The sequence below is a fragment of the Bos grunniens genome, chromosome 13 (assembly GCF_055505025.1).
Source record: "Bos grunniens cultivar Pamir isolate PY7600 chromosome 13, Bosgru_T2T1.0, whole genome shotgun sequence".
Classification (NCBI taxonomy): Eukaryota; Metazoa; Chordata; class Mammalia; order Artiodactyla; family Bovidae; genus Bos; species Bos grunniens.
In genome coordinates this window covers 46,816,813-46,828,864 of record NC_141177.1, presented here as the reverse complement: position 1 = coordinate 46,828,864, position 12,052 = coordinate 46,816,813, and the positions used below count along the sequence as shown (strand labels likewise).

The window sequence follows — 12,052 nt, the reverse complement described above, 5'->3', positions numbered from 1 at the left end:
CTGCATTCCCAACTACCTGCCATTTCTAATAGAGGATGAGTGTAAAAATATGATTCTTATAAGCTTATTGTAGGCTGCTCTGTCCTGACACAGAGACTGTCTTTATGGTGGGCTCTCCCTCATGTGGCCGTGGGGGAAGCCTGAGGACCTGTGTCCTCCTTCTTTGGTTTTAAAGAGTTAAAATTGTGGATGATAGTGTACTGGGTGTTGGTAGAACCCAGTGGGGTTTGATAGTTTCTTGGATGTGAGGAATAAAGGAAAGTGTTGAGTCAAAATTAATTCCAGGTTTTGGGCTAAGTGAAGAGGAAGTTTCCATCAACCAAGACAATGCAAGAAAATATAGGCACTTGTTGTTATTCAGTCACCAAGTCCTTTCTGACTCCGCAACCACATGGATTGCAGCATGCAGTCTCTTACTATCTCCTGGAGTTTGCCCAAGTTCATGTCCATTGCATTGGTGATGCCATCCAACCATCTCATCCTCTGTGACCCTCTTCTCCTTCTGCCTTCAATCTTACCCAGCATCAGGGTATTTTCCGATGAGTCGGCTGTTCACATCAGGTGGCCAAAGTATCGGAGCTTCAGCATCTGTCCTTCCAATGAATATTCAGGGTTGATTTCCTGTAAGATTGACTGTTTAACCTCCTCACTGTCCAAGGGACTCTCAAGAATCTTATCCAGCACCACAGTTCAAAACATCAGTTCTTTGGTGCTTAGCCTTCTTTATGGTCTGGCTCTCATAGGCATATCAGGGTGTTACAGTACCTGCAGTCAATGTGTCGCATTGTATAACTGCTAACATGCTAACATTTCTGACTTCAAATGTACATAAACTTTATCCACTAATTTGGCAAATCCCTGACTGTTTTTGTTCCTAAATGCTACAGCACCTTTCTAGTCAAATGCTGACAGTCAGCCCTTCTTATTGGTGGGTTCTACTCCACAACCATAGATTCAACCAACCATAGATCGAAAATATTCAGAAAAAAATATTCCAGAAGGTTCCAAAATGCAAAACTGAAATTTGCCACATGTACTGGCAAATATTTACATATCGTTTACATTGTATTCACAACTATTACATTGCATTTACATTGTATTTGTTGTTCAGTCGCTCAGTCATGTGTGACTCTTTGCAACCCATGGACTGCAGCACACCAGGCTTCCCTGTCTGTCACTATCTTCCTGTTGCTCAAACTCATGTCCATTGAGGTGATGATGCCTTCCAAGCATCTCATCCTCTGTTGCTCCCTTCTCCTCCTGCCCTAAATCTTTCCTGGCATCAGGGTCATTGTATTTCATATTGTAAGTAATCTAGAGATTTAAAGACATACAGATGGCCAGCAGGCACATTAAAAGATGCTCAGCATCATTAATCATCAGAGAAATGCAAATTTCATTGCAGAGAGATAACACCTCATACCATCAGAATGGCTGTCATCAAAAGACCACAAATATCAAATTTGGCAAGAATGTGGAGAAAAGGGAACCTTTGTGTACTGTTGGTGGAAATGTGGATTGGTGCCGCCATTATGGAGAACACTATGGAGATTTTTCAAAATGTAAACATAGAAATACCATATGGTCCAGGAATTCTACTTCTGTGTGTATATCTAAAGAAAATCAAAACACTAATTTGAAAAGATACATGAACCCCAGTGTTCATATCAGCATTATTTATAATTGCCAAGATAAGGAAGCAACCTAAGTATCCATCAACAAATGAATAAACAGGATGTGGTGTGTATATATATGCACAATATGTGGATATATATATACACACACACACACAATAGAATGTATGTATATATACACAATAGAATATTACTCGGCCATAAAAAAGAATTAAAATTTGTCATTTCAACAACATGGTTGGATTTGGAGGCCGTTATGTTAAGTGAAATAAGTCAGACAGAGAAAAGCGAATACTGTATGTTATCACTATATATGGAATCTGAAAAAGACAACAAATTAGTGAATATAAGAAAAAAGAAACAGACTCACAGAAAACAAACTAGCGATTAGCAGAGGGGAGAAGGAAGTAGGATGGGGAGAAATAGGGGTGAGGGTTTAAAAAGTATTAATGCAAACTGTGTTTAGTCGCCGTCGTCTCTGACTCTTTGCGACCCCATGGACTGCAGCCGTCCAGGCTCCTCTGTTCATGGGGATTCTCCAGGCAAGAATACTGGAGTGCAGTGCCATGCCCTCCTCCAGGGGATCTTCCCAACCCCCGGATCCAACCCAGGTCTCCCGCACTGCAGGGAGATTCTTTACAACCTGAGCCACCAGGGAAGCCCATTAATACAAACTACTATATATAAAATAAATAAACTACAAGGATACATTTTGGTCTTCCCTGGTGGCTCAGTGGTAAAGAATGCATCTGTAGTGCAATAGTTGCAGGAGACACAGGTTCCATTCCTAGGTCAGGAAGATCCCCTGGAGGAGGGCATGGCAACCCACGCCAGTATTCTTGCCTGGAGAACCCCATGGACAGAGAAGCCTGGTGGGCTGCAGTCCATAGGGTCACAAAGAGTTGTACACGACTGAAGTGACTTAGCATCCACACATATATTGTACAGCACAGGGAATATAGCCAATATTTTGTAATAACTATAAAGGAGTGTATAATCTTTTCAAATTGTGAATCATTGTGTTGTACATCTGAAACTAACATAATATTAACCATTGACTTATACCGCAATAAAAAGTTTTAAAAAGTACATAGGACAATGTGTGTAGGTTATATGTAAATACTACATCATTTTATATAAGGCACTTGAACATCCATGGATTTAGGTATCCACGGGAGTCTTAGAACCAGTCCCTGAGGGACAGCTGTGTGGTTTTATTTCCTAGACCTGCAAACACTCCTGTAGCAGCTGCTTGTGAGCCATGTGGACAGGTTCCTTGACAATTACCAGAGTCATCCTGTCACCCTGTTCAGAAGTAGTTTATTCTAGAGTTAGCTGTTTCCCTGTACAATTTCCTCAACAGTAGCAGCTGCCATTATGCAGTGTATCTGTCTCATGCCAACTGGTGTTTATTCTGTAGTAACAGCAAAGGAGCAGGCTTGAGGGTCTGGAATAGATTGAGTTCAGTTTCTAATGTGTTCCATTCAAACGGTCAGCTTGAGTTTTAGGTCTAGAGCAATGTTATCGAGTAGAAATGTAATGTGAGCTACATATGCCATTTTACATTTTCTAGTAACCCCAGTTTAAGAGAAGGTAAAGAAACAAGCAAAATTAATTTAGTAATATATTTTATTTAACCCAGTATACTCAAGATATTATTTCAACATATAATCATTGAAATAAAATGCTAATGTTTTACATTATCATTTTTTTGGTACTAAATCTCCAAATCTGGTGAATGTTTTTACACTTATGATACATCTCAATTTGGACTGGCCATGTTTCAAGTTCTCCATAGGTGGTTAGTGGTTTTCTTATTCCACAGCATTGGCCTAAGAACAGAAGAGCAGGCAGATTCAGGAAGTGTCATTGGAGAGGTATTAAGTCATGATGGAGGGTGGATAAGATGTTTTTGGCAGAGAGTTTAGAGAAGCCTGGGAAATGTCTACATTTTCAGTCATGGAGCCTGTAAACCATGAAGAAGAGCCATCACAGTGAACTTAGGAAGTCAGCAGGTTAACCAGGAGTTCTGGGAGCCAAAGAAAGAACAGGTTACCAAAGGGTTTGTGTTTAAACACGCTAAGCAGTCAACAAAGATTTCCTAATTCAGTTATGATGAAAAATAATCCTTGTATGCTATCCACCTGAAACTATCATAACATTGTTAACTGGCTATACTCCAATATAAAATAAAGAGTTGTTAAAAAATAATCCTTGCAGTAGAGCCTCTCCATGTTAAAATCTCTTCTATAGGAACTAGTAAATACCCTGCTCTGATGGATACAATGGGACAGGAATAATCCAGTTCTTATCCTTTTATGGTTTCATGCAGACTTCCTTCTCCAAGTATCAGCCCATGGTCTGTGTCATCACAAAACCTTGTGAACACGGAAGCAGAGCTATTGGCAACTATATTGAAAATATAAGACATCCAGGAGATAAATCAAAGTCATTTGCTGATCATAACAAGACTGTGACATAAGAAAATGATTGAAAGAGGGGAAGAAGTTGCAGAAAAACTGAGCAAGACAAGCCCTTTCCTAAGACAGAAAAGTGATCAAATAGAAAGTTGATGAGTACCTTTAAGAGGCATGAAACTGCCTTCTCCATAGTGACAGTGGGTTTGTTTATGCAGATGTCTATACCAGGCAGATAAAAACTACCAATGTCTTTCTGAAAGGCAGGAAATTGAAGAGGCTGCAGAAATGTAACCTGGAATAGTCCCAGCAGTGGCAGAGTGAGGGAAGAGTGCTTCTATTTGAGTAGGGTTCCAATAAGTTGGGTTTTAGTTTATCATATTTAACTTTAATATTATTTATGTGTCGTGTTTTCCTCATTTTATTTTTATTTTTAACTTACAAATGTAATAGCTTTATTAACTCTATGTGTAATTAACATACACATGTATATAATTAAAGTATATTATTTGGTCAATTTTGACATTTAGATGTATGCCTGGCGTGCTGTGATTCATGGGGTCGCAAAGAGTCGGACACGACTGAGCGACTGAACTGAACTGAACTGTGCATACACACACACACACACACACACACACACACGCAGACACAGACACACCCCCACACACACATGAAACTATTAAAATATCAAGATAATGATGTCCCAAAGTTTTCTGCTAACCTTGGCAAACCTTCTTTCCTGCTCTGCTCTGTCTTGGGGCAACCACTGATCTGCCTTCTATCAATATAGATTAGTTTTTATATGTTAGCATTTTCTAGATGTTAACATAAATAGAGTCATACTGTATGTGCTCGACTTTTTGTTTGACTTGTTTCAGTTCAGCTGAGTTGTTTTTGTCTTCGTCTCTGTTCCCGCATGTATCACTAGTTCAGTCTTATTGCTGAGTAGTATTCCATTGTATGGACATACCACCATTTGTCTGTCCTTCCACTTGTTGATGGACTTTTGAGTTCTTTCCCATTTTAGGTTATTACAAATGAAGCTTCTGTAGATATTCATGTCCAAGTCTCGTATGGACATGTGCTTTCAGTCTTCTTGGGTAAATACCTATGAGTGAGTGGCTGGATCATATGGTACATGTTTAACTTTGGAAGAAATTGCCAAATCTGTTTTCCAAAGTGTTCATGCTGTTTTACATTCACACCAGCAATGTTTGGGAGCATCCCTACCAACACTTGGTATGTCCAATCTTTTTTTTTTTGAGACGTTTTGATAGATGTATAATGGTATCTCATGGCTTCAATTTCAATTTTCCTAATTACTAGTAATATAGAATATCTTTTAATGTGTTTATATGCTAGCTTCATAAGTCCTTTGAGAAAATGTTCACATTTTTTGACCATTTAAAAATTTCACTGTTTGTTTCCTTATTATTGAATCTCAAGAGTTCTGTATATATTCTGGATACAAGTTCTTTTTTTTTTTTTTATTCTTCCAATTTTATTTTATTTTTAAACTTTACATAATTGTATTAGTTTTGCCAAATATCAAAATGAATCCGCCACAGGTATACATGTGTTCCCCATCCCGAACCCTCCTCCCTCCTCCCTCCCCATACCATCCCTCTGGGCCGTCCCAGTGCACCAGCCCCAAGCATCCAGCATCATGCATCGAACCTGGACTGGCAACTCATTTCCTACATGATATTTTACATGTTTCATTGCCATTCTCCCAAATCTTCCCACCCTCTCCCTCTCCCACAGAGTCCATAAGACTGTTCTATACATCAGTGTCTCTTTTGCTGTCTCGTACACCGGGTTATTGTTACCATCTTTCTAAATTCCATATATATGCGTTAGTATACTGTATTTATGTTTTTCCTTCTGGCTTACTTCACTCTGTATAATAGGCTCCAGTTTCATCCACCTCATTAGAACTGATTCAAATGTATTCTTTTTAATGGCTGAGTAATACTCCATTGTGTATATGTACCACAGCTTTCTTATCCATTCATCTGCTGATGGACATCTAGGTTGCTTCCATGTCTTGGCTATTATAAACAGTGCTGCGATGAACATTGGGGTACACGTGTCTCTTTCCCTTCTGGTTTCCTCAGTGTGTATGCCTAGCAGTGGGGTTGCTGGATCATAAGGCAGTTCTATTTCCAGTTTTTTAAGGAATCTCCACACTGTTCTCCATAGTGGCTGTACTAGTTTGCATTCCCACCAACAGTGTAGGAGGGTTCCCTTTTCTCCACACCCTCTCCAGCATTTATTATTTGTAGACTTTTGGATCGCAGCCATTCTGACTGGTGTGAAATGGTACCTCATAGTGGTTCGTGGAAGAAATGGACAAATTCTTAGAAAAGTACAACTTTCCAAAACTGGACCAGGAAGAAATAGAAAATCTTAACAGACCCATCACAAGCATGGAAATTGAAACTGTAATCAAAAATCTTCCAGCAAACAAAAGCCCCGGTCCAGACGGCTTCACAGCTGAATTCTACCAAAAATTTAGAGAAGAGCTAACACCTATCCTGCTCAAACTCTTCCAGAAAATTGCAGAGGAAGGTAAACTTCCAAACTCATTCTATGAGGCCACCATCACCCTAATACCAAAACCTGACAAAGATGCCACAAAAAAAGAAAACTACAGGCCAATATCACTGATGAACATAGATGCAAAAATCCTTAACAAAATTCTAGCAATCAAAATCCAACAACACATTAAAAAGATCATACACCATGATCAAGTGGGCTTTATCCCAGGGATGCAAGGATTCTTCAATATCCGCAAATCAATCAATGTAATACACCACATTAACAAATTGAAAAATAAAAACCATATGATTATCTCAATAGATGCAGAGAAAGCCTTTGACAAAATTCAACATCCATTTATGATAAAAACTCTCCAGAAAGCAGGAATAGAAGGAACATACCTCAACATAATAAAAGTTATATATGACAAACCCACTGCAAACATTATCCTCAATGGTGAAAAATTGAAAGCATTTCCTTTAAAGTCAGGAACAAGACAAGGGTGCCCACTTTCACCATTACTATTCAACATAGTTTTGGAAGTTTTGGCCACAGCAATCAGAGCAGAAAAAGAAATAAAAGGAATCCAAATTGGAAAAGAAGAAGTAAAACTCTCACTATTTGCAGATGACATGATCCTCTACATAGAAAACCCTAAAGAGTCCACCAGAAAATTACTAGAAATAATCAATGACTACAGTAAAGTTGCAGGATATAAAATCAACACACAGAAATCCCTTGCATTCCTATACACTAATAATGAGAAAACAGAAAGAGAAATTAAGGAAACAATTCCATTCACCATTGCAACGGAAAGAATAAAATACTTAGGAATATATCTACCTAAAGAAACTAAAGACCTATATATAGAAAACTATAAAACACTGGTGAAAGAAATCAAAGAGGACACTAATAGATGGAGAAATATACCATGTTCATGGATTGGAAGAATCAATATAGTGAAAATGAGTATACTACCCAAAGCAATTTATAGATTCAACGCAATCCCTATCAAGCTACCAACAGTATTCTTCACAGAGCTAGAACAAATAATTTCACAATTTGTATGGAAATACAAAAAACCTCGAATAGCCAAAGCGATCTTGAGAAAGAAGAATGGAACTGGAGGAATCAACCTACCTGACTTCAGGCTCTACTACAAAGCCACAGTTATCAAGACAGTATGGTACTGGCACAAAGACAGAAATATTGATCAATGGAATAAAATAGAAAGCCCAGAGATAAATCCACGCACATATAGACACCTTATCTTCGACAAAGGAGGCAAGAATATACAATGGATTAAAGACAATCTCTTTAACAAGTGGTGCTGGGAAATCTGGTCAACCACTTGTAAAAGAATGAAACTGGACCACTTTCTAACACCATACACAAAAATAAACTCAAAATGGATTAAAGATCTAAACGTAAGACCAGAAACTATAAAACTCCTAGAGGAGAACATAGGCAAAACACTCTCCGACATACATCACAGCAGGATCCTCTATGACCCACCTCCCAGAATATTGGAAATAAAAGCAAAAATAAACAAATGGGACCTAATTAACCTTAAAAGCTTCTGCACATCAAAGGAAACTATTAGCAAGGTGAAAAGACAGCCTTCAGAATGGGAGAAAATAATAGCAAATGAAGCAACTGACAAACAACTAATCTCAAAAATATACAAGCAACTCCTACAGTTCAACTCCAGAAAAATAAACGACCCAATCAAAAAATGGGCCAAAGAACTAAATAGACATTTCTCCAAAAAAGACATACAGATGGCTAACAAACACATGAAAAGATGCTCAACATCACTCATTATCAGAGAAATGCAAATCAAAACCACTATGGATACAAGTTCTTTACCATAGGTATAATTTGCAAATATTTTCTCCCAGTTTGTAGCTAGTCTTTTTAGTCTCTTAACAGTGTCTTTTAAAGAGTAGACATTATTAAATTTGATGAAATCCAATTGATCTTAAAAAGTGAATCATGCTTTTGGTGTTACATCTAAGAAACCTTTGCCTAACACATTGGCCACAAGGATTTTCCATGTTTTCTTCTGGAAGTTTTACAACTTTTGGTTTTACATCTAAGTCTATGACCCATTATGAGGAAATTTTAGTTTATGATGCTAGGTGTGAATTGAAGTTAATTTAGGGAAAGGCATAAGGACATCATTTGTTGAAAAGATTTCCCTTTCTCCACTGATTTCTTTTGCAATTATGGGGAAAAAAATCAGTGAATACATATCTGTTTTGTTCCCTTGTTGTATTCATCTATATTTCTGCCAGTACCACACTATCTTCATTACCACAGCTTTGTAAAAAGCTTTAAAGTTACATAGGATAAGTCTTCCTACTTTATTGTCTTGAAGTTGTTTTGGCTATTCTAGTTCTTTTACATTTCCATACAAACTTCAAAATCAGTTCATAACTTTCTACAGTAAATGCTTCTGGACATTTTTAATTGGAATGACATTAAATCTGTAGATCTTAGGGGGAAATTGATATCTTAACAATATTGAATCTTATGACCCATTAAAAAGAACTATGTTTCCATTAAATTAGATCTTACTTAAAATCTCTCAGCTACATTATGTAGTGTTCATCATATGGGTTTCTCACATCATCCCTATGTAATCAAGCTTTTTTGATGCCACAGTAAACAGTATTTTTGAATTTCAATTTCTGTTGTTAATTGCTATTATATAGAAATGTGATTGATTCTGTATATTAATCTTATATCCTGCAATCTTGCGAAACTAACTTATTTATTTATTCTAGTAGGTTTTTGGAGATCTGTCATATTTTCTACCTAGACCAGGAGTAGGCAAACTTTTTCTATAAAAAGTCAGATACTAAAAAAAGTCAGATATTAAATATTTTAGGCTTTATGGGTGGCATATAGTCTATATTGCAGATTCATCTTTCTTTTATTGTTGCCATTGTTGTTATTATTTACCATACAAAAATGGAAAAGCTGCTCTATATTCTGTAAGCCATACAAAAACAGATTGTGGCTTGCCAACTTTTCACATACAGTCTTGTCATCTCAAATAAAGACTTTCTTCTTTCCAATCTGGATGTTTTTATTTCTTTTTTTCCTGATTGTGTTGGCCAGAAAACTCTGCATAATGGTGGAAAGAAGCAGTAAGAGCAGATGTCTTAGTCTTAAGGTAATGCATTCACTCTTTTACCATTAAGTTTAATGGTAGCAGTAGGTCTTTCAGAGGTAGTCTTTATCAGGTTAGGGAAGTTCTCTTCTATTACTACTTTAATGAGGATTTTTTTAATCAGAAATAAATGCTTATTTTGTCAAGTGCTTTTTGTATATCTATTGATATCATCTTATGATTTTTTTTAGTTTGTTATTATGGAGAATTGCATTCATTTTCAAATGTTAAACCAACCCAGCATTCTTGAGGTAAACCCACTCTGTCATGATGTATTATCCTTTTCATACACTGTTGAACTTAACTTGCTGACATGCTGCTTATAGCTTTGCATTTATATTTGTTTTTATAGTGTTATTTTTGCTTATAATGTCTTTCCTCTGTGTTGCTATCAGGATAATGCTGACTTCAGTGAATGAGTTGGGAGGTATTTCTTCCTACTCAATTTTCCTGAAGAGTTTTATAGCACTGGTATTATTTCTTCTCTAAATGTTTGGTAGGATCCAATTTCTTTAATCAATATAGGACTGTTCATGTTATTTCTTCTCGAGTGAGCTCTGATATCTTGTATCTTTCAATGAATTATTTCATCTAAATTGTCAAATGCTTTGGCCTAGAGTTATTTAAAGTATTTCCTTATTCTTTTAATATATATAGAATCTGTAGTTATAGCACAACTTTCATTCCTGATATTGGTAATTTCTGTCTTCCTTTTTTTATCCTGATCAATCTGGGTAGAAGTCTCTTAATTTTATTGATCTTTTCAAACAACCAGTTTTGTTTCATTGATTTTTCTCTATTGCTTTTTATTTCATTGATTTCCTTTATGATCTTTTCTATTACCTATCTTCTGATTACTTTGGGGTCTCATTTTTTTCTTGTCTAGTTTCTTAAAGTGGAAACCAGGGTAATTGGTTTGATACCTTTATTGTTTTCTAATAAATGTGCTTAGTTGTCCAAATTTTCCTCTAATACTGCATCTCAGAAGTTTTGATAAGTTATATTTTCATTTTTATTATTTCATTTCATAAGTTAAATTAGAAATACTTTATAATTTCCCTTTTGATTTCCTCTTTGGCCTGTGGATTATTTAAAGATGTGATGTTTAGTTTCTAAATACTTGGGGATTTTTCCAGTGGTCTTCCTGAGATCCTTCTGTTATTAAATTATAAATGATCCTTTATACATGATTCTTTCTGTTATTAAATTATAAAATTTAATTCCATTGTAGTCAAAGAACACACATTTATGATTTAAATATTTTTAAAACATTTCAGACTTGTTCTATGTCCCAGAACATGGTTTGACTTGTTAATATTCTATGTCCACTGGAAAGAAATGAGTATTCTGGTGTAGTTGGGGTAAAGTGTCCTATAAAGTTTAATAAAGTCAAGTTGGTTAATATTGTTGTTCAAGTATTCAGTTATTGTGGATTTGCCAGTTTCTACCTGCAGTTCTATGAGTTTTTGTTTCCTTCATATTTTGACGCTCTCTTATTAGTTGCATAAATATTTAGAAATAGTATATCCTATCAATGACGCTTTATCACTATGACATGATTTTTATCTCTGGTCATATTTTTTGTTTTGGAGTCTACATTTTCTACTATTAATAGAAACCTTGATATTTTTTCTTTGGTTACTAGTAGCATGCTAAATTCTATGGCTTTTTCTATCCATTTATCTGTTTGTATGTCTTTGTTTAAAGTGGTTATTTATAGGCAGCATATAGTTGGCACTTGCTTTTTTATTCAAATCACAGCCTCTGCCTTTGTGGGGAATGTAAGAGGGAGATCCTATACTATTTACATTTAGTGTACTTTTGATATGACTGGCTTTAAATATATCATCTTGCTTGTTTTCTCTTTTTCCCATCTGTTCTTTCTTTGCTTCTTCTGTCTCCCCTTTGTTTTATTAAGTTTTTTATTATTCCGTTTAATCTCTTCTGTCACCTTACTGGTTATGATTCTTGTATTTTAGTATACATATTTACATTCAGTATATATATTTAATATATATAAAGTATACATATTTAAGTATACATATTTAATTCAGCATAGTAGTGGACTTCAAGTTACGCCATACATAGAAACAGATAGTCTAAGAATCAGACAACATAAGCTCATTTCTGTCCTCTCAACTTTTGTGCTGTCATTGCCACGCACTTGACTCCTGGTGGTGGTAGTTTAGTCGCTAAGTCATGTCCAACTCTTGCGACTCCATAAAATCCACAATACATTGTCCTCATTTGGGGCTATAAGTAGTTACTGTTTACAGATGTTT

General features: G+C 36.0%; 1 protein-coding gene across 11 annotated transcripts in view; it reads left to right on the top strand.

The window, feature by feature from the left end:
- The window catches only part of ODAD2 (outer dynein arm docking complex subunit 2), a 164,405-nt gene that overhangs the window by 118,571 nt on the left and 33,782 nt on the right, over positions 1-12,052 (top strand). For 5 of the 11 annotated variants that reach the window (XM_086333864.1, XM_086333861.1, XM_086333859.1 and 2 more), the window contains one exon: positions 3,967-4,580. The exons of the other annotated variants lie outside the window; for them this stretch is intronic. In XM_086333864.1, the coding sequence (XP_086189990.1) occupies positions 3,967-4,116 (150 nt within the window). In that variant the 3' untranslated portion in view covers positions 4,117-4,580. Of the gene's footprint in view, positions 1-3,966; positions 4,581-12,052 lie in introns of those variants that run through there. 11 annotated transcript variants of the gene reach the window in all.